This window comes from Trachypithecus francoisi, unplaced genomic scaffold (assembly GCF_009764315.1).
Source record: "Trachypithecus francoisi isolate TF-2019V2 unplaced genomic scaffold, Tfra_2.0 Lachesis_group15, whole genome shotgun sequence".
In the NCBI taxonomy this organism is placed as follows: domain Eukaryota; kingdom Metazoa; phylum Chordata; class Mammalia; order Primates; family Cercopithecidae; genus Trachypithecus; species Trachypithecus francoisi.
The window spans coordinates 106,357,617-106,380,223 of record NW_022681460.1 but is presented as its reverse complement, the minus strand read 5'-3'; the positions used below and the strand labels follow the sequence as shown (position 1 = coordinate 106,380,223).

The following is a 22,607-nucleotide window of genomic DNA, read 5'->3' as shown; positions in this document are numbered from 1 at the left end:
CACTAGCAGAAACCTGGTAGTGCCTAGGGGTTCACATCCTCCCATGGTGCCCCTTAGCCAATCGCTGACTACAGTAGGAGTAGGAAAGCCCAGTCTCCTTGCTCTCGTGGGTTAAATGGTGCCCTCCAAAAAAATAGGTCCCCTCATGGCCGGGCATGGTGGCTTATGCCTGTAATCCCAGTACTTTGAGAGGCCAAGGCAGGCAGATCACAAGGAGAGTTTGACACCAGTCTGGCCAACATGGTAAAATCCTGTCTCTACAAAAAATTAGCCAGGTGTGGTGGTGTGTACCTGTAATCCCAGCTACTCGAGAGGCTGAGGCACGGGAATTGTGCAAACTCGGGAGGCAGAGGTTGCAGTGAGCTGAGACAGCTATTCGACTCCAGCCCAGGAGGCAGTGTGAGACTCCATCTCACAAAAATAAATAAATAAAAATAGGTCCACACAGAAACTGTGCATCTGGCCTTACTTGGAAAAACGGTCTTTGTAGATGTAATTAAGTTAAGGATCTTGAGATGAGATAGCCCTGGCTTATCCAGGTCAATGAGCCAATGGCAACTGTCCTCATAAGAACAGGAAAAGACATAGACAGAGAAGATAAGAGAAGGCCATATGATGATGGAGGTACACATGGAACGGCTGTGTCTACAAGCCAGGGGACTCGCAGGATTGCAGTGCCACCAGGAGCTGGAAGAACGGCATGGAACAGATCCTCCCCTTAGAGCTCGTTGAGGAAGCCGACCCTGCCAACATCTTCATTTCAGACTTCTGGTCTCCAGAACTGTGAGAGAATAAATTCCTGTTGATTTTTTCTTTATTTTCTTTCTTTTTTTTTTTTTTTTTTTTTTTTGAGATGGAGTCTCGCTTTGTGTCCCAGGCTAGAGCGCAGTGGTGTGATCTCAGCTCACTGCAACATCCACCTCCTGGATTCAAGCGATTCTCCTCTCTCAGCCTCCCAAGTAGCTGGGATTACAGGCATGTGCCACCACGCCTGGCTAATTTTTGTATTTTTAGTAGAGACGGGGTTTCACCACATTGGCCAGACTGGTCTCGAACTCCTGACCTCAGGTGATGCACTTGCCTCAGCCTCTCAAAGTGCTGGGATTACAGGCGTGAGCCACTGCGCCTGGCCAATTCCTGTTGTTTTAAGCCACATAGTGGTGGTAATTTCTTAAGACAGGTCTAGGAAACTACCACACTTGCTTCAAGGCAGGACAAATGCTAAAATGCAATTTATGCTCCAGAAACCCACAGTATCAGGCTGAGGCTGGAATCCCACTTGAACTTGAACTTGCCCTTCCCTAGTCTGCTTTCCTCACTCAACTTCCAGTTTTTCCTGGGAGCCTTCCTCAATAAATCATTTGCATATCAATTCCCATTTTCAGTCGGTTCTGGGGCAATCTGACTTAAGACAGGCAATAAGGGGCGGGGCCAAGATTTGCACCGAGGCTATCTAACCCCAGAAAGTTAGAAGACTCTCGTCATTTATTTCAGAATCAGACCTACCTGGGCCAGCCCCCTAGGAGCTGAGTGACCATAGGTAAGTGGCTTAGCATCTCTGAGCCTCAGTTTCCTGATCTGCAAGATGGGGCCAGTCTTGCTATGTCCCCCTCAGGGTAGCCAGGATAATTAGAGATGGTGTATGTAAGGATACAGCGGGAGCCCAGGCCTTGGGCACTGTGTTCTGAACCACTGGGTAGGTATGGGGCAGATACGTCTAGCCAGGTGTGTGGACTCAGATGATGCAATCTCACCCCCAGGCAGTGCTCTGGAAGATGTGGACCCTCCTTGTGCCCTCAATGTCCTGTATTGATTAGATTTGGTTTGCGCAATGTTCCCAAGATGAAAGGAGCTAATGGCGAGCCATCTTATCAAAGCATATCTGTTAGATCTGAAGGCTCGTGGTATATCATCAGCTGAAAAAGAGAAAAATGCAAGTTGGAGGGGAAAGGGAAAAATCACAAAGGCCAGGAACACAATGAAAAGGGCAGTCGGTGTTCTGAATCTCTAACAGCAGCCCCACTCTTGTTCTCGGGGGATGGTTCTGATAGAGAAGGCATTTCAGGCAGGGAGGCATTGACTAAGCCTGTCCCATTTCACCCATGAGGAAACTGACCTTCAGAGAGGTTGCCCAGGGTCTCACAGGTGTGGTTGAATCCAGGTCTGCTCAAATCCAGAGGCCAGACTCTCAACCCTAGCCTCCCTTAAGCTGTCTGAGGTCTCTCCTGATCTGATTCCATTCTTCCCTTCACCCTCCAGCCTAGTCCCCATCCACCAAGTCCAGCATTTCAAACCACAACATGTTCTTGGAGGTTTTTACTCAATGCAGCTATGGCACCCAGAGGAGTCTCAGAAACAAACAAGAAAGCCTCTCTATGAGTAGAACTACAGTCACCCATCCCATCATGATCATGGATCCATAGTCATCCATCATGGCACCATGTTACTAAATGTCAAGACCACACCTGCACACCTGCATTGGAGATTTCAAGATGTCACTAAGAAATAGGTAACTAACACTCAGCACAAAATGTTCTCTGGAGCTAGTTTGGACATTCTCCGTAAAGAAGAGACCCGGTGGGATAATCTGAGATGCCTCAATGCTTTATAATTACATGAGTCATTTCTACCCAGATAGGACTGGATAGAGTTTAGAATGCTATTTGCTCTGTGTGCTACTATACCACTGAAAGAGAGGTGGAAGTTGCCTGAGCAAATTAACTGTGTCATTTTTGCTCCATGTGGGGTCAACCCAGCCTCATACTGTGGCAAGAACAGCGATGAAATAGCTAAAATGGAATCAACCCAATGTCCATCTCAGTGGTTTGAATAAATCATCATATTACAATCATTCCTTGAAATATACTGCTATGAAAATGAACAAACCATATGGGACAGAGCATAGATTCATCATATATATACATATATATATTTCATCATATATATTTCATCTCTACATGTATTTCATCATATATATGTATTTCATCATATATATATATATATATTTTTTTTTTTTTTTTTTTTTTGAGGTGGAGCCGCACTCTGTCACCGAGACTGGAGTACAGTAGCATGATCTCGGCTCACTGCAACCTCCGCCTTCTAGGTTCAAGCAATTCTCCTGCCTCAGCCTCCCGAATAGCTGGCATTACAGGCATGAACTACCACATCCGGCTACTTTTTGTTTTTTGTTTTTATCTTTTTGTTTTTGATTTTTTGTTTCTTTGTTTGAGACAGAGTCTTGCTTTGTCTCCAGGCTATAGTGCAGTGGCGCAATCTTGGCTCACTACAACCTCTGCCTCCAGGGTTTAAGCTATTCTGCCTCAGTCTCGCAAGTAGCTGGGACTACAGGCGCACCACCACACCCAGCTAATTTTTGTATTTTTAGTATAGACAGGGTTTCACCATGTTGGCCAGGATAGTCTCGATCTCCTGACCTCATGATCCACTCACCTTGGCCTCCCAAAGTGTTGGGATTACAGGCGTGAGCCACCACGCCCAGCTGATTCACCTTATAATAGTGAGTAAACAAAAAAATCAAACACCAAAGAATACAATACAGTGTGATTCTATTTAAAGTTCAAAGCAAGCAAAGCTAAACTACATTGTGAGGGTGCATGCTTAGGCAGTAAAACTATAAAAACAAGCAAACAACTGAGAACCACAGAAGAAAGGATGGTGAGTATTTCTAAGGGAGTAAAGGGGAAATAAACAGAAGCTTCTGGGTTCTGGCAATATCTATATCTTGAACTGGTTGGTAATTACATGGGTGTTTCCTTTATAACTATTTGTTATACTTTGTGTACTGTATATGTTGTACAGATGTGTTATATGAATGCTATATATCACAATAAAAATGTTTTAAGAATGTCATTCGGGGCCAGGCATGGAGGCTCATGCCTGTAATCCCAGCACTTTGGGAGGCCAAGGTGGGAGTATCACTTGAACCCAGGAGCTTGAGACCAACCTGGACAACATAGCGAGACCTTGACTCTACTGAAAATAAAGTTTAAAAAATTAGCCGGGCATGATGGCATGCACCTGTAGTCCCACCTATTCAGGAGAAAGATGTGAGAGGATGGCTTGAGTCCTGGAGTTGGAGGCTGCAGTGAGCTATGATTGTACCACTGCACTCCAGCCTGGGTGACAGCACAAAACCCTTTTTCAAAAAAAAAAAAAAAAAAAAATTAAAGAATGTCACTAGGGAATTGCAAATTATAAACAACAATGGGATATCACTACACACCTATTAGCATGGCCAAAATCCAGAATACCGACAACCCCAAATGCTGGCAAGCATGTGAACAAACAGGAACTCTCATCCATTGCTGGTGGGAATGCAAAATGGTACAGCAACTTTGTGAGACGGTTTGGGAGTTTCTTACAAAGCTAAACCTACTCTTATTATATGATTCAGCAATTATACTCCTTGATATTTACCCAAATGAAGGGAAAATTTATGTCCACGTAAAAACCTGCACACAGATGTTTATAGCAGGCTTTACTCATGATTGCCAGAATTTGGGAGCAACCAAAATATTCTTCAGCAGGTGAATGGATAAAAACTGAAGTACCTCCAACAGTGGAAAATGATTCAGTGCTAAAAACAAATGAGCTATCAAGCCATGAAAAGATATGGACAAACTTTAAATGCATATTACCCAGTGAAAGAAGTCAGCCCGAAGAGGGTACATACAGGATGATTCCAACTCTATGACATTCAACTCTATGACATTCAAAGGTAAAACTATGGAGACAGTGAAAAGATCAGTGGTAGCCAGGGGTTGGGGAGAAAGACGCGATGAACAGGCAGAGCAGAGGATTTGTAAGGCAGTGAAATTATTCTTTATGATACTTTAATGGTGGCTACACGTCATTACACACTGGTCCAAACCTACAGAAGGTACAACACCAAGAGTTGTAATGTAACTATGTACATTGTATATGTACTAATGTAAACTATGTACTTGGGTGATAGATGATTAACATGGTTTGGCTGCGTCCCCAACCAACTCTTACCCTGAATTATAATAATCCCCATGTGTCAAAGGCGGGGTCAGGTGGAGATAATTGAATCATGGGGGCAGTTTCTCCCATACTGTTCTCGTGGTAGTGAGTAAGTCTCATGAGATCTGATGGTTTTATAAATGGGAGTTCCCTTGCACAAGCTCTCTTGCCTGCTGCCATGGAAGATGTGATTTTGCTCCTCATTTGCCTTCCACCATGATCATGAGGCCTCCCCAGTCATGTGGAAATGAGTCAACTAAACCTCTTTCCTTTATAAACTACCCAGCCTTAGGTATGTCTTTATTCACAGTGTGAGAACAAACTACTACAATGATCATGTATTAATGTAGGTTCACAGATTGTAACCCATGCACCACTTTTGGGGGGTAGGGAGGGAGGATGTTGCTAGTGAGGGAGGTTAAGGGCAGGGGTCAGGGAGAATATGGTCCACACACAAGGAGTCTCTGTATTTTCCACTCAGTTTTGCTGTGAACCCAAAACTGCTCTAAAAATAAGGTTTGTTACTATTTTTAAGTTTTAAGAAATAAAGAAAAGGCAAAGGAAGAAAAGAAAAGGAAAAGGGATCTTGGGCACATAACTTACTCTCGGCACCTCGTCTATAAAATAGGAAAAAACAACGCCTCACTCACAGACTTGTGAGGACAAAAAGTGAGAAAATGTGTAAGCTGTCGAGTGTATCTTCCATTCGTCTAGGAGTTACTGACCAGGACATGAGTTCATATTCCCGAGCCACTGCCCCCTTCCCAGCTAGAAAAAAACCAACTGGCCAGGAGCAGTGGCTCAGGCCTGTAATCCCAGCACTTTGGGAGTCCACAGCAGGACGATCACTTGAGCCCAGGAATTTGAGATCAACCTTGGCAACATCGTAAGACCTCATTTCAGTGGCACATGCCTTTAATCCAGCTACTCAGGAGGCTGAGGCGGGAGGATGGCTTGAGTCCCGGAGATCCAGACTGCAGTGAGCTATGATCTTGCCATGCAATCCAGCCTGGGTGATGGGATCTAACCAAATGCAAACTAACTTGAAGGAAACAGATGTCGTTCGTTCGTTCGTTCGTTCGTTCATTTATTGAGACGGGGTCTCACTCTATCACCCAGGCTGGAGTGCAGTGGCATAATTGCAGCTCACTGCACATCTATCTCCCAGGCTCAAGTGATCCTCCCACTTCACCCTCCCCAGTAGCTAGGAGTACAGGTGCACACCACCACACGCAGCTAATTTTTTAGTTTTTGTAGAGAAAGGATCTCACTGTGTTGCCAAGGCTGGTCTCAAACTCCTGGCCTCAAGAAATCCTCCCACCTTGGCCTTCCAAAGTGCTGGGATTGCAGGAGTGAGCCACTGCGCCTGGCCAAGATGTAGTTTAAATAAAATAAGATAAATAAATTAATTAATTAAATAGAAACAGAAATAAAATGACAGACCCAAAGGCTGTCGGACAGTGACATGTTGAAAAGCGGCTAATCCTTCCCTGGGGGCAAAGGTACGTGAGCCTCCCCACCCCTCATCTCACACTCTGGTTGCTCTGTGTATTTGAGGCTGAGGACTGCACTCTGCTGGGATTCTATAATCAGTGCTAGGATTCAGGGAGGAGAGACTGGTCAGGAAGAGACACTGCCCACAATCCTCTACCACATTTGTGGCCTCCCCAGGGTCCTGGGGGTAACCTAGAAAGAAGATAAACAGAGCGGGCTTGTGACAATTGAAAATATCTATTTTTCTCCCAAAGCCAGACACAAGAAGGAACAGGGTGACTTCTTCAGCTCATCTCAAGGGAACACTTTGATCCAGGTCTAATGGATCACTAAAATCTCTTCTCCCTGCTGAGTGGGTGGAATGTCAACAGCCCAGAGCAACAGTGCCCCAGCAGTGTTCCAAATGTCTTCAGTCTCTCATTCATTCTGCAAATAACCCCAACCTCCAACTCCAGCCCCTGTGACTTGCCAGGTGCTGGCATTACAGCAGCCAGGCAAGGCTCTGCTCTCAAGCAGCTAACATTGTAGCTCAAATAAAAAATAACAAATAGGCCAGGCATGGTGGCTCACGCCTGTAATCCCAGCACTTTGGGAAACCAAGGCAGGCGGCTCATGAGGTCAGGAGATCAAGACCATCCTGGCTAACATGGTGAAACCCCGTCTCTACTAAAAACGAAAAAAAATTGCCAGGCATGGTCGCACGCGTCTATAGTCCCAGCTACTCAGGAGGCTGAGGCAGGAGAATCACTTGAACCCAGGAGGCAGAGGTTGCAGTGAGCTGAGATCGCACTATTGCACTCCAGCCTGGGCGACAGAGAGAGACCCTATCTCAAAATAAATAAATAAATAAATAAATAAATAATAGGTCATTCCAGAGAGTGACAGACCTAAAAAGAAAATATAAGTTGCCAGTTGCAGTGGCTCATGCCTATCATCCCAGAAACTTGGGAGGCCAAGGTGGGACGATTGATTGAGCCCAGGAGTTCCAGACCAGCTTGGACAACACAGCAAGACTCCATTTCTACTTTAAAAAAAAAAAGGAAATAAGAAAGAAAATTAAAGGGTGTATAAAGGAGAGCTACTTGGGCAGATAGTAGGGGGCAACACATGATGGGATGGGCAGGGAAGGGCCAACTGAGCAGATAATATTTAAGCTATGGGTCGGGCACAGTGGCTCACACCTGTAATCCCAGCACTCTGGGAGGCCAAGGTAGGTAGATCACCTGAGGTCAGGAGTCAGAGACCACCCTGGCCAACATGGTGAAACCCCATTTCTACTGAAAATACAAAAATTAGCCAGGCATGGTGGCGGGCGCCTGTAATCCCAGCTACTTGGGAGGCTGAGGCAGGAGAATTGCTTGAATCCAGGAGGCAGAGGTTGCAGTAAGCCAAGATCGTATCACTGCACTCCAGCCTGGGCGACAGTGAGACTCTCACAAAATTTTTTTAAAAAAATTATAAAATTAAAAATAAAAATAATTTAAGCTATGTTGGACGAGAAGGAGCCAGTTGTGATGATGGAAACTGGGCTGAGGGTGGGCTTTCTGAGCCAAGGGAATGCAAATAAAAAGACCTTAGGCACAAATTAGCCAAAACCTTGTATTAGTCCCTTAACTATATACAAACGGGGTGACTTCAACCAACAGCCCTGCATTCCCGCACAGTTCTGGAGGCCATGAGTCCAAAATCAAAGCACCAGCATGGCTGGGTGCTTCTGAAGGCTCTGAGGGAGAATCTGTTCTGCGCCTCCGTCCTGCCACCTGGAGGCTGCCAGCAATCCTGGGCGATCCTTGGCTCTTAGATGCCTCACCCCAATCTCTGCCTGTCTCCACGTTGTCTTCTTTCTGAGTCCTCTCCTCTTTTGATAAGGACAGCCATCATTGGACTGAGGGCCTGCCCTAAATCCAGGATGATTTCATTTCAATATCCTTAACCAGTTGCATCTACAATGACCCTATTTCTTTTCCCTTTTTTTTTTTTTTTTTTTTTTTTAAATACAGGGTCTCTCTGTCACCCAGGCTGGAGTGCAGTGACGCAAACACCACTCACTGCAGCCTCAACCTCCTGGGCTCAAGTGATCTTCCCTCCTCTGTCTCCCAAGTAACTGGGAACACAGCCACGCATTACCATCCCCAGCTAATTTTTTAAAGCTTTTTTTGTTTATTTTGCTTCATTCCTTTTATGGCTGAATAACAATACAATGGTATGGACAGACCACATTCTGTCTAGCTTGAGAAGACACATAATTGTGAGGTTTTTCTTTAATTCATAATTGGTCTTATACAATATGAATGGCACTGTAATTTACTTTGTTTTTTGTTGGGTTTTTTTTTTTTCATCTACCAATGCGACTTGGTGAAGTGAGTAAAATTGGTGGGTTCTTTAAAATATAACAGACGCTGTCAGATTATGTCAAGAAACGGAAGCGAGTTATTGTGCGGAACGCTCCACGGGTGATATGCCACTCATTCTCACAACATGCCAAGAAAGGTATTATCAGTATTCGAGACACGAGGAAATTAAGTTCCAAAGAAGTAAAGCAATTGGCTGAGCACCAAGCATATGAAAAGCTCTTCAAAATTAGGTATTGAATGGATGAATATAATTATCAGTGGCCGAGCTGGGGATTTGAACTCAGCTCTGTGCACTTACTTGAAGGTCAACCTCCTGCCTCTGCACACAGAACCAGGAAACAGATGGCTGTGCATTTAAAGCAGCTGCTGTTATATGCTGATGGGAGGCGGGGGCAGAATTATAATCACCCACTTTCAGCAGTCCTGGAGGACAAGACCTCTCTCCAGGAGGACAAAATTTTCTAGGGCTGACTAGGAAAACGCAAAACGCATCAAGCATTTGGTAAATGCACGACCTTTGGAGAAAGGACTGTTCTGAATAACTAAGCTAATAATAATCACCCGAGAGCAATTTCCTGCAAGCTGGTTTCTTAACACACATCTGGCAGTTCATCCGCCTTCCCTCTGCTGCAGACGTGGTTTGTCATTAGTCCAGGTGGCGGGAGTGATGGACACTCCAGCATGTGTGAGCATGCACTTTAACCCTTGCTTCGCTAAGGCTCGGGGAGACTCTCACAGCAAAAGACCCGCCTGGGACACTAGGAAGGGCATTTAACCCTAAGGCTCCACTTAATGGGCTCACTGGGACATTTTGAAAATGTGAGTCTGAGACCGGGTGCAGTGGCTCATGCCTGTAATCCCAGCACTTTGGGAGGCCAAAGAGGGCAGATCATATGAGGTCGGGAGTTTTGAGACCAGCCCGGCCAACATGGTGAAACCCCATCTCTACCAAAAATACAAAAATTAGCTGGGTGTGGTGGTGTGCGCCTGTAATCCCAGCTACTCAGGAGGCTGAGGCAAGAGAATTGCTTGAACCCGGGAGGCAGAGGTAGCAGTGAGCTGAGATGGTGTCACTGCACTTCAGCCTGGGTGCCAAAGGGAGACTCTGTCAAAAGAAGGAAGGAAGGAAGGAAGGAAAGAAGGAAGGAAGGAAGGAAGGGAGGGAGGGAGGGAGGGAGGGAGGGAGGGAGGGAGGGAAAGAAAATGTGAGTCTGCATCTCAGTAGCTAGGTAACACCGAGCAAGGCACTTTGCCTCTCTGAGCTTCGGAGTGGGTGTGAGAATGAAGGAAAACCACAAGATGAACGGGCTAGCAGTGTGCCTTGTTCATAACTGACGCTCAGGAACAGAGGGCCCCCTCCCACACTCCCCCAGCTACCATCTCTTCACAGCCCTGCCAAGAAGGGCTGGCTTTCTTTCCCCTTATCTGGTGACTTATTACTGTGTTGCAAACCACCTCAAAATTTGTGGCACAAATAATAACCCTTTTGGGGCCATCTGGGCTGCTATAACAGAACACCATACATGGGGTGGCTGATAAACAAACGCATTCATTTCTCATGGTTCTAGGGGCTGGAAAGTCCAAAATCAAGGCACTGGCAGGTTGTGTGTCCAATTCTTGTTCATAGATGGCTGTCTTTTTGCTGTGTCCTCACGTGATAGAAGGGGTGAGGCAGCTCTTTGGGGTCTCTTTTGTAGGGGCACTAATACCCTATAAAATATTATAGGTTTGACAAGAGGAGGGATGTAATCTGACTTTTGATTTTAAAGGGTCATTCCCCCTGGTTTAAATTTGAAGACAAAACTCCCAAGGGTGAGAACAATGCCTTCCTAGTGCCCTCCCCACCACCCAACATCCTCTGGGCATAACTGAGAGAACCCTCAGTGAACTAGAGAGAAAACTATGAATAGAATCTGGTTCCAAGACACCCAACTGACTCTCTGTGTACTGTCCTGGGGGATTTCAGGAAACCTAAACTGTTTCTTAAAAAAAAAAAAAAAAGTCTTATTTGTGTTGCTTAGTCACCCTATCAACTCTCTACGTTTTATCATCAGTAACTGTGAAATTGATGTTGATTTAATTCTGTTTTGAAAATACAAAAAAAAAGTAATTTAGACAAAGGTTGCCAGCTGAGGCCACGTGTGTGCATGTGTGTACACATGAGCACACAGGGATATAGATTTTACATATGTGGACTTTACACATGTTCCTGTGTGTATATTTGTGTGTTCACTGACATGTCTGAGAGTGGACACCACCGTGTGCGTCTGGGCATGTCTGTGAACACATTACTGTGGTGTATATCCCTGGCAGCTCCCCATCTCACGCACAATAAAATCCAAAGTTCTTACAATGTTGCAAAAGTTCTAACCCTGGCTACCTATGTATCCTCGTTTCCTACGGCCCATCCCCTGGCTTACTTCATTGTGGCCAGGCTGACTTCCATGATGTCACTGAACACACAGGTTGAGAAAAGGGCCAATATCACTGACTGTACTTTTTCTAAAAATGCAGTGACTCAGGCAAGAGATGTGAGAACCGGTGCTCTCTCCTGCTCATCCTCTTCAGGGCATTCTTCGGAGGGCTGTGCTCAGTCACCAACTCAGAGGCTTTGTGAAATTCTGCAGGCAAGAAAATACGAGCAAACATGGATTCTTATGTTTGCCACTTTGTCCCACCCCCTTGGTGTTGGAAACTTGATGAGCGTATGAATTAATGAAATCACTACCACCTATTAATAACAACGAATACTGACTGGACGTGGTGGCTCATGCGTGTAATTTATGAGCTTTGGGAGGCCGATGCAGGAGGACTGCTTGAAGCCAGGAGTTTGAAGCCAGCCTGGGCAACATAACAAGGCACAGTCCCTACCAGAAAAAAAAAAAAAAAAAGGTGCCACGCAACTGTAGTCCCAGCTACTAGAGAGGCTGAAACAGAAGGATTCCTTGAGCCCAGGCGTTCAAGGCTGCAGTGAGCTAAAACTGCGCCACTACACTCCAGCCTGGGTGACAGAGCAAGACCATCTTAGAAAAAAAAACAAACAAATAAATGGGTACTAAGAGCATGGATAACGATTACACTCGCGATAATAAATGCAGTAGCATGCTGGTTAAACAGCACAGGCTCTGGATGCCACACCCCGGGTGAATCCAGGCTTTACCATTTAGTAGCTGGGCGAGTTATTTAACTCCTATTTAACTCCTTTAGAGGAATGAGTTTGGCCACACATGTGCGGAGACGTTCCCACCTAGGCGGGTCTCCTCAGCAAACACGTCTCACCTGCGACCAGAGTGAAGGCTACACCGCCCGCTACCCCCGCACGCATGCGCGGCCCGGGCAGGTAGGTGGAGCCACGGTGCGCTGCGGTCAGATGGTTGCACGCGGGGGCGGGGCCGCGCCTGCGCAGACCGCCTGTTATGGCGGCCGCCAAAGTGCCACAGAGAGCCGGGTCGGATGGGACCCCAGTGTGAGCCCCGCCGCGGGTAAGTGACTGGGAGAAGAGGCAGGACAGGGTAGGGTGCAGGGAACCTCCTGGCGCCGAGCCTGACTTTGAAATCCGAGATCCCACGGATCTGAGGCCCAGATCCCTGAGGTCCGACCCCACTCAGCCTGTTTCCCCTTGTGAACACAGGTGTTGGGGGAAGAAGTCCACGTCCTCACCTGGGCTTCCGTCCTGGGTCCAGGTACCTCTCCTTCGGTTCCAGATTAGGAAGGGAGGGTAGTGCCCGACCTGTGACTGTCTTTTGAGAGGGCAATAGTTAACCCACAAGGGTGGCGTTAGGAAGGCGACAAGACAAAGAGGACGAGGAGCCCCACGGGGGCGTCCCCGGAGCCCCTCACTATGACTCTGCGCGCCGTGGCCAGGCAACGTTTTTCCCACCCCAACACAGGCGTTCACACCCTACCCTCCGTTATCCACCTCCTGGTGTAAATTGTTATGGGATCGCGCCAAATTCCTGATTGTTGAGTGAGTTGCACTTATCAGAAAGAAAGAAGAGGGAAGTTATTTCAACACCGTGATCCCGGCAAACTGCTTATTTGGGACAACTGACTGGGGACCTATAGGAGTGGCAGCGTCTCAGTCTAGGCAGCGTCTCAGTCTAGTCCCCACAGCCTTAGAAGAGCCAAGAACACGTTAGCTCCTGCTGCAGGGATGAGCCTGCAGCCCTATGGAGAGGTGGCGGGGCGGGTCCCCATCTGCAACCTGGGGCTCCTTTCTCAGCTCTGCCCAGTGAAGAGAGGAACCCCAAATCCATACAGACCCTGCATTCCCGGAGGGAGACTTTTCCTGACTAGAGAAACTGTTACATTTTTTACATTTTCCTGACTAGAGAAACAGTTACATTTTTTACATTTTCCTGACTAGAGAAACTGTTACATTTTTTTCTTTCAGCATTCACTTTAATCATCATTACATTGCTATAATGATAGTACTTACTGTTGTTGCTTATTGAACGTTTACTATATGTCGTGAGCCTTAAAAGTGATCATTGTCTCATTTACTCCTCACACAGGCCCTGAGGTAGGTTCAGGAGGGCCTCCTTATTCCCAGAGAGCTGATTCTAGGGAAAACCACTTAAAGGGAGTCTCCTTCACCTGGGACTTACATTGCAGTGTGCATTCCTTGGGAAGCCTGGTTGGATTGAATTTAAAAATGGAAAATTCAACTATAGATTAATAATTTGAGTTTCTTTTTTGTCTATACTTAAAATTTAGTGTGTAATTTTTTTTATTTTTTTTATTTTTTTTGCGACGGAGTCTCGCTCTGTCTCCCAGGCTGGAGTGCAGTGGTGGGTTCTCAGCTTACTGCAAGCTCTGCCTCCCGGGTTTATGCCATTCTCCTGCCTCAGCCTCCCGAGTAGCTGGGACTACAGGCGCCCGCCACCTTGCCCGGCTAGTTTTTTGTATTTTTTAGTAGAGATGGGGTTTCACCGTGTTAGCCAGGATGGTCTCGATCTCCTGACGTCGTGATCCGCCCGTCTCGGCCTCCCAAAGTGCTGGGATTACAGGCTTGAGCCACCGCGCCCGGCCAGTGTGTAATATTATGCTCACTTTTGGAAAAAGCAAAGAACAGTGATTTTTCTGGGATGTAAGTTTTCCAACAAAATTGCACTGTAGGCCTTGCATGGTGGCTCATGCCTGTAATCCCAGCACTTTGGGAGGCCAAGGTGGATAGATCACCTGAGGTCAGGAGTTCAAGACTAGCCTGGCCAACGTGGCAAAACCCTATCTCTACTAAAAATACAAAAATTAGCTGGGCATGGTGGTGTGTGCCTGTAGTCCCGGTTACTCGGGACGCTGAGGTAGGATCACTTGAGCCCAGGGGGCGGAGGTTGTAGTGAGCCGAGATGGCACCGCTGCACTCTAGTGTGAGCAACAGAGTCAGACTCTGTCTCAGGAAAAAAAAAAAAAAAAAAATGCACTGTGGCAAAAAAAGAAATAGCATCCTTTGCTACCATTTTTTTTAAAAATGGCTTTTGATTTTTGATTTTTACAGCAATATTAGGACCAGAAACTATATGTGAAAGTTCTCAGTTTTCCCCCAGGACATCTCTAAGTCCTGAGAGAGCTTGATTTGCCTTTGAAATAAGTGGTAGGTATAAGCTGTATTTTCTCTTCCGGAATCTGGTCTAATTTTGCCAGTCCCATTGATTAACAGTGTTTGCCTGAAGGTCCAGCACTTTCAAAGACACCATGAAATTCTGCATTGATTTGCCAGATTCAGAGACTTTCTTCACAACCCACTTGCATTTTGATGGCTTTATAGTGTGGAGTGGGAAAGCTAGCGTGGAGACCAATAAGGAATCATCTTTTTCCTAAAAAATTTTTTGTTGGTACAGCTTTTGCTACCCCACAGCAAGCACTTAAATGTAGGAACTCCGGCAGTGTACTGGGATGGTTAGGACAGCCTGAGTCATGATGACCTCTTTTTGCAGTTGAAGAAACGGGCCTGGCGAGATTTCATGACATGCCTAGGGAACACATCTACCCAGGTGGGAACAGCTTCTGTAGGCAGTCAGGGGTTACAGGCAGGTTTGGGTCAAATACCTGAAACCAACCCCAGGACAAGGAGGTTGCTGGTGTTTTATTAACACCTACTGTGAGCCCAGGACTCTGCTCAGCCCTTGACCCACCCAGTAACACTGCATGAGATTGTGGCTGAAGAAACAGATGCAGAGAGGTGAAGTATTTTCCTGAGATCACATGGCTGGGAGGTGAGAGACCAGGGATCCCCACCTGGTCTGTCCAGTTTGAAAGCCCATCAGACTACTGCTGTTTGATGATACTTTTCCGTCAGGTGAAACGTGTTTGGAGGGAGATCCCCCCTGTTTTTGACCACTTTGCCTCAGCCATGGTTTTCCAAGTTTTAGTTATTAATGTATCACCTGCGTAATTTTTCTGTATCTGTGTATCACCTGTGTAGTGATTCCCTTAATTACTTTTCCTTTAAATCCACTCACCTTTTTTTTGTTTGTTTGGTTTTGTTTTTGTTTTTGAGAGAGGGTCTTGCTCTGTCGCCCAAGCTGGACTACAGACTACAGCGGTGCATTCTCGGCTCACTGCAACGCCCGCCTTTTGGACTCAAGTGATCCTCTCACCTCAGCCCCCCAAGTAGCTGGGACTACCGGCGTTCGCCACCACACCCGGCTAATTCCATTCACCTTTTTAAATTCAGTAGCAGAGCTTTAAGCCAGGCATGATGGCTCATGCCTGTAACGCCAGCACTTTGGGAAGCTGAGGTGAGAGGATTGCTTGAGTCCAAGGATTTGAGACCAGCCTGGGAAACATAGTGAGACTCTCGTCTCTACAAAAAAAAAAAATTTAATGCCAAGCATGGTAGCATAGCTGTCGTCCTAACTACTGGGGAGGTTGAGGCAGGAGGATCGCGTGAACCCAGAAGTTTGAGACTGCAGTGAGCCGTGACTGCACACTGTGCTCCAGCCTGGGCAACAGAGTAAGCCCCTGTCTCTAAAAAGAAACGTTTAAAAATAAAACATAGTTTAAAATAGGAAAGCTTTATAACAACAAATGATATGGGGACAGCAGATAACAGCTTCTAGAATTAAAAAGAAAGAGTAAAGGGCCATAACAACTAAATGCAAAGTGTAAATTGTGATTGGATCCTAGTTTGGGGGTGGGGAAAGCCTCAAAGACCTTTGGGAGACAGGTGGAGGAAATTGACTTTAAATGCTATTAGGAAATTATTAATTGGATTTGTTAATGGTCTTATGGTTATATAGGGAAATGCTCTTAGGGGACAGACATTAAAGAATTTAGGGGCAACATGTCATGATGTCTGCAGTGTACTCTCAGCTCAAGGAGAAGAAACCAGAGAGGGCAGGCACATGTGGCAAAATGGTGACGATCACTGAATCTAAGCAGTAGTTCTATGGTTATGATATTCCCCTATATCCTTACTGTTTGAAATTTTTTGTAAAAGTTGAAAAAAATAAGAAGGGAAAGGAAACTTTATAAATGGAAATGCATGTCCCTTGCTATAAATAAAAGGTTACTATGAAAATGAATATATGGGCCGGGCGCGGTGGCTCAAGCCTGTAATCCCAGCACTTTGGGAGGCCGAGACGGGCGGATCACAAGGTCAGGAGATCGAGACCATCCTGGCTAACACGGTGAAACCCCATCTCTACTAAAAATACAAAAACTAGCCGGGCGAGGTGGCAGGCGCCTGTAGTCCCAGCTACTCAGGAGGCTGAGGCAGGAGAATGGCGTGAACCCGGGAGGCGGAGCTTGCAGTGAGCTGAGATCCGGCCACTGCACTCCAGCCTGGGAGACAGAGCCAGACTCCGTCTGGAAAAAAAAAAAAAAAAGAAAATGAATATATGAATGAATAGAAAATGAATATAATGAGTGAAATGAATATAATGAATATAAACAAAATAACACAATTAATTTCCAGCTGGATTCTCTTCCCCGGCCAAGTGTCTGAGACCTTCTCGCAGGGTGATGCAAAACTGCTGGCTACCAGCTTGAGCCTGTCTGCAGTATCTCCTCTGGGACCTGCCATGCTGAGGACCCGTTCTCACCTCTGAGGGGCTCCTGTCCTAGGACTAAGGTGGAGCCTGGGCCATGGTGCAGCTGGCTCCTGCTGCAGCCATGGACGAGGTCACCTTTAGAAGCGACACTGTGCTGTCAGACGTCCACCTCTACACCCCGAACCATAGACACCTCATGGTACGACTGAACAGCGTGGGGCAGCCAGGTAAGGTCGTGGGCCCAGGTGCCCTGCGGATCCTGTTTTGTTTTCTGCTTTCTCGTATTCATCTTTCTGGGGAAAACATTGGGAAGACTGTAGTATGTAACTGTGAGTCCACTTCTTAAGTGCCTTTTTTTTCTTTATTATGATTTTTTTAAAAACCTTGTACGCTGCAATTTTTGTGTGTGGGGGTTTGTTTTGCTTTGTTTTGTTTGCTTTTTTTTTTTTTTTTTTTTGAGACGGAGTCTCGCTCTGCCACCCAGGCTGGAGTGCAGTGGCCGGATCTCAGCTCACTGCAAGCTCCACCTCCCGGGTTTACGCCATTCTCCTGCCTCAGCCTCCCGAGTAGCTGGGACTACAGGCGCCTGCCTCGTCGCCCGGCTAGTTTTTTTTTGTATTTTTCAGTAGAGACAGGGTTTCACCGTATTAGCCAGGATGGTCTCGATCTCCTGACCTCGTGATCCGCCCGTCTCGGCCTCCCAAAGTGCTGGGATTACAGGCTTGAGCCACCGCGCCCGGCCTTGTTTGCTTTTTTTGAAAGACAGTCTCACTCTGTCACCCAGTCTGGAGTGCAGTGGCACCGTCATGGCTCACTGCAGCCTCAAACTCCTGGACTCAAGTGACCCTCCTTCCCCTGCCTCTGGAGTAGCTGGGACTACAGGCTCACAGCACCACACCTGGCTGATTTTTATTTTGTAGAGATGGGGTCTTGCTATGTTGCCCAGGTTGGTTTTGAACTCCAGGCCTGAAGCAACCCTTCCGCCTTAGCCTGTTGAGTCCCTGGGATTACAGGCAAGCTGCTGCCCCCCCACTTTCATTAAGCAAACTCCTGTGCTTTCCTGAGCACTGATTGCGCACCTGGCCCAGGACGTGATGCTGGGAATGCAGATAGCAAGGAGCCAAACTTTACCGTCAGCAAGCCCAGGGTCCAGTGGGGAGACAGAGTGCTGGATTCTCTTTTTTCTCTCTCCCCTCTGCTCTTTTTTTTTTTTTTTTTTTTTTTGAGACAGAATCTCACTCTGTCGCCCAGTGGGGAGTGCAGTGGCGCGACCTCGTCTCACTGCAACCTCCACCTCCTAGGTTCAAGCGACTCTCCTGCCTCAGCCTCCCGAGTAGCTGGGATTACAGGCACCTGGCATCACGCCCAGCTAATTTTTGTATTTTTAGTACAGACGGGGTTTCACCATGTTGGTCAGGCTTGTCTCGAACTTCTAACCTCAGGTGATCCTCCCACCCCGGCCTCCCAAAGTGCTGGGATGACAGGTATGAGCCACTGCATCCAGCCCTGTCCTCTACTTTTTATCCCCACTCCCTTTGCCCTAGTCCAGCCACCTCCGTTGCTTGCCTGGCTGCCTCTGTCTTCTCCCACTGAGTTCACTGCTGCACACCCTCCCCACTTATCTCTGCAGCAGCCAAGGACATCTTTTGAAAAGGCAGATCAAATCACAGCACTTACTGACTTAGACCTCCAGTGGCTTTCCATCGCTCTCAGAATAATATCCAGGTTCCTCAACTTGGTCTGTGAGGCCAGCCTGACCCAGCCTCTGCTTGTGTGCCTACCCTTATGTCACTCTCCCTTGCTCTTCTGTAGCCACTGTCAGTTTCTTTCTGTCCCTCAAACACAGGGAGGGGAGGGAAGGAACCGTAAGATACAAGGCCAGGGAGGAAACACCTGCTTTCCTCCCCTCCCTGGCTCCTCAAGTATCATCTCCGCAGACAGCCCATCCCTGGCCACCATCCCTAACTCCAACTATTAGCTTGTTAAGGTGTGATTATTAATAATTCCCATTGCCCTCCTGCCCTAATTTGGATGGTACATTATACCAGAGGTATACAAACTACAGCCTGTGAGCCAAATCTGGCCTGCAGCTATTTTTAGAAATAGTTTTATGAAGCCACAGCTATGCCCATTCATTTACGTGTTTTTACAGCTGCTTTTGTGCTATAAGGGCAGAGTTGAGGAGTTGCAACAAAGATCACGGGGCCCACAAAGCTTGAAAATAGATACATTTGTTCGGGGCGCAGTGGCTCAAGCCTGTAATCCCAGCACTTTGGGAGGCCGAGACGGGCGGATCACGAGGTCAGGAGATCGAGACCATCCTGGCTAACACGGTGAAACCCTGTCTCTACTGAAAAATACAAAAAACTAGCCGGGCGACGAGGCGGGCGCCTGTAGTCCCAGCTACTCGGGAGGCTGAGGCAGGAGAATGGCATAAACCCGGGAGGCGGAGCTTGTAGTGAGCTGAGATCCGGCCACTGCACTCCAGCCTGGGTGGCAGAGCAAGACTCCATCTCAAAAAAAAAAAAAAAAAAAGAAACATTTTATGAGACAGGGTCTCATTCTGTCACCCAAGCTGGAGTGCAGTGGTGCAGTCTTGACTCACTACAGCCTCGACCTCCCCAGGCTCAGGTGATCCTCCCACGTCACAGCCTCCTAAGTAACTGGGACTATAGGCACATACCACCACACCCAGATAATTTTTTTGTAGAGAAGGGGTTTTACCATGTTGCCCAGGCTGGTCTCGAATTCCTGGGCTCAAGAAATCTGCCTGTCTTGGCTTCCCAAAGTGCTGGAATTACAGGTGTGAGCCACCATGCCCAGCCAAAAAACTTTTTCATCTAACCTATTACAGGAAAAGTTTGCTCACCCCTGCCTTATATGGTTGCCACATCTGTGTCACACAGAATTCAGTTTTAATATATTCCTGGTAATTAACACAGCCTGTAATTATCTTGTTTACTTGCTTAATGTTTGTTCCCCGACTTCACTCCTAAAATGCAAGGCCCTAACATATCAAATTCTGCTTTGTACCCCCAGCACCTAGCAAGGTACTTGGCACATAGTGAGTGTTCAGTGATGAATGGATGGATGATAGAACAGATCCAAAAACTGGTATAAGCCCGGGATGCTGTGGGAGCTTAGAGGAGAGGCCCCTGAGCTCTTTCCTAAAAGTTGTATGGCCTTGGTCAGCTCACTCCTCTAAGCCTCAGTTTCTGGGTCTGTAAGATGAAGCTGATCATGCTGTCTTCACAGCGATTGTGGAGATTGAATGAGATGATATGAGCCGAGTGCCTCATAGATTCTCAGGAAATGGGGGCTGCTCTTGGTGGTGGCCCCCGCGTCCCAGCTGGTGGTGGTCACAGCTGAATCAAGTGGCCCTTTTCTACTGGCATTGGTATATCTCTACCTGGCCTTTACAAATCTTTCCTGTTGGTAATCAGATATTCTCAAAGAAGAAGAGGAAGGTAGAAAAGAAAACATCTTGGAATTCTCATTTTGCGTTTTTTGCCTTTCAGTTTTCCTGTCCCAATTCAAGCTTCTATGGAGCCAAGACTCTTGGACAGATTCAGGGGCCAAGGGTGGCGATCACGGACATGTTCACACCAAGGAGCCTCCTTCTGCCAAGACAGGCAGCACAGGGTCCCCTCCAGGAAGTGGCCACAGTAATGAGGGTTTCTCCCTCCAGGCCGGGGCTGACACCACCGGATGGGAAGTGGCTGAAGCTCAGCTGGATGAGGATGGAGATTTGGACGTGGTGAGAAGACCACGAGCCGCTTCTGATCCCAACCCAGCAGGGCCTCCGAGAGACAAGGTACATCCCATGATTCTAGCGCAGGAAGAAGACGACGTCCTGGGAGAGGAAGCACAAGGCAGCCCCCACGATATCATCAGAATAGGTAAATAGAGGTGTGGTGTGGCCCACCTGTCACCAAGGCAACTCCACGGTGTCGCTGCTCAGGGCTCAGTATGATCTGAGTGTTGACTCTGCAGGCCCAGGCAGCACAGGTTATGAGAACCAGCTCGGGTGAGACTGGGGAAGCTCTCTACAACCCCAGTCACTCCTACCCAGCTCACACCACCACAGCCTCACCTTATGCGCTTTCTCCTCTGTACTGTGCCTCCTTCCTAGAGTGCTTGCCCCCAGCCTCTGCTCCCTTAACATGTTCCCCATTGGCATACAGTTTCCAGCTCAGCCACACCTCCTCCAGGAAGCCTCCCTGCTGCCGCCTCCCGCATCTGTGCTCTGCTCTAACTCAGCGTGTTGAGGGTGTGGGACAGGCTTGGCCTGGCTGGGCTGGCAGTAGGGAGCCACAGGAGGTTGTGGAGCTGGAATGTGACAGAGGGAGAGGGATATAAATGAAAATCAATGGGGCATGGACCAGTTAGATGGACTGGGAGCTGGGAGCTAGAAGCCAGGCAAGAAAGAAGAGGTGATGAAGTGGCGGGAAAAGTGGGACGGGGAGAGGTTTGGACAGATACTCAGAGGTGGGATCAAAGAGGAACTGCTACCTAGGTATTGGGGCAGAGCAGAGGGGTTTGGTGACTCTAGGATTTGAAATCTAGGGACCTGGCACTCTAGAAACACCAGCACCGGTAGGGAACTAGGCCAGGAAGTGATCGGTGCTGGTAAGCACCTATTGTGTTTTGGATATCTTCACTAGTTTCGAGTGGCTTAGTCTGTACAGCCCCGCCTGAGCGGGTGCACGGATGAGGAAGTGACAGGCCTAGTGCCATGCAGCTTGGTGGTGGTGAGCGAGCTTCAAATCCATGCAGTGTCCACACCAGGGCTTTGCCTCCCCCTGGCACTGCTCATTTGGGGAGCGGATCTGTGATTTGAGGCTGTTCATTGAGATCCAGAGTCCCTGGTGGTGTCTGAGTTCCCAGGGAAAGGCCTCCCCCAGCGCTGGCCTTGGTCAGAGAATGGGGGTCAGTGGGTTACCCTGAAAAACAGACCAAACAGCAGCTCTGTATCTATCTGCTCAGCAAAGGTTACTGAGCGCCTGCACAGTGGTACCAGGCAGCCTCTGTTCTAGACTGTCCCAGAGAGGGCAACATGGAACTCACACCAGAACCCTGCTCCATGTATCCCATGGGTGACCTCTGCCCTCATGGCCTCTGCAGGTAGGGATAAGTATTCCCATTTCACAGAGGAAGAGACTGAGGCTCAGCAAGGTTGAGGAACTTGCCTGGGGTCACACAGCTAGTCAGTGGCAGAGCTGAGACGTGTACCCAGGTCTTTCTGACGCCACAGCCTGTGCTCTCATTCCACACCATTAGGGCAGAGCATTCGAAAGAGGCTTGGAAAGTCCTGCTTCTCAGGGGCACCGATGATGGCTTATTTCCCTCTGAGCGCTCGCTGTTATTGGCCTCCCCGAGCTGGGGAGCAAACCTGTCAGTTACTCCACAGTCAATGTTGTGTCTCTAGTGAATGTTCTGGAAATTTACCATCATATGAGCTAAGAACAAAGTCCCTCGAGAAGGGGCCAGCCTATGACCAGCTTCCCCACCTGCCCCGTTCCGGTGACCTCACAGGGAGGCCCCCTGGTCTGTACACCTGGATGTTCACATTTTCAGCTGTCAGTCGCTCCCTACCTGCCCCGAGGGAGGAGAGTGGAAAGGTAGCTAATGCATGAACCTAGGTGGTAACTCATGATTATTTCAAACTGGCTAGATCACTTTCATCTGCAAAACTCGATCTAATCCTGCAGGGCTGGATTTTGAGCCCAGCTCCATCTTCACAAGCCAGGTGACCAGAGAC

At 47.6% G+C, this 22,607-nt stretch overlaps 1 protein-coding gene and 1 long non-coding RNA gene across 5 annotated transcripts in view; one reads left to right on the top strand and one right to left on the bottom strand.

Moving 5' to 3' along the window:
• Window positions 1–12,605, bottom strand: part of LOC117097678 — a 21,900-nt gene extending 9,295 nt beyond the window's left edge. The window contains exons 1-3 of one of the 2 annotated variants that reach the window (XR_004443027.1): window positions 12,513–12,605; window positions 11,273–11,473; window positions 10,348–10,562 (exon numbers count right to left, since the gene is read on the bottom strand). This is a non-coding gene — a long non-coding RNA (uncharacterized LOC117097678). Of the gene's footprint in view, window positions 1–10,347; window positions 10,563–11,272; window positions 11,474–12,512 lie in introns of those variants that run through there. The other variant, XR_004443026.1, reaches the window with a different exon arrangement.
• METTL22 (methyltransferase like 22) overlaps window positions 12,199–22,607 on the top strand; it is a 26,561-nt gene continuing 16,152 nt past the window's right edge. For 2 of the 3 annotated variants that reach the window (XM_033235799.1, XM_033235797.1), the window contains exons 1-3: window positions 12,199–12,334; window positions 16,771–17,073; window positions 20,365–20,745. In XM_033235799.1, the coding sequence (XP_033091690.1) occupies window positions 16,941–17,073; window positions 20,365–20,745 (514 nt within the window). In that variant the 5' untranslated portion in view covers window positions 12,199–12,334; window positions 16,771–16,940. Of the gene's footprint in view, window positions 12,335–14,788; window positions 14,846–16,770; window positions 17,074–20,364; window positions 20,746–22,607 lie in introns of all 3 variants that reach the window. The other variant, XM_033235798.1, reaches the window with a different exon arrangement.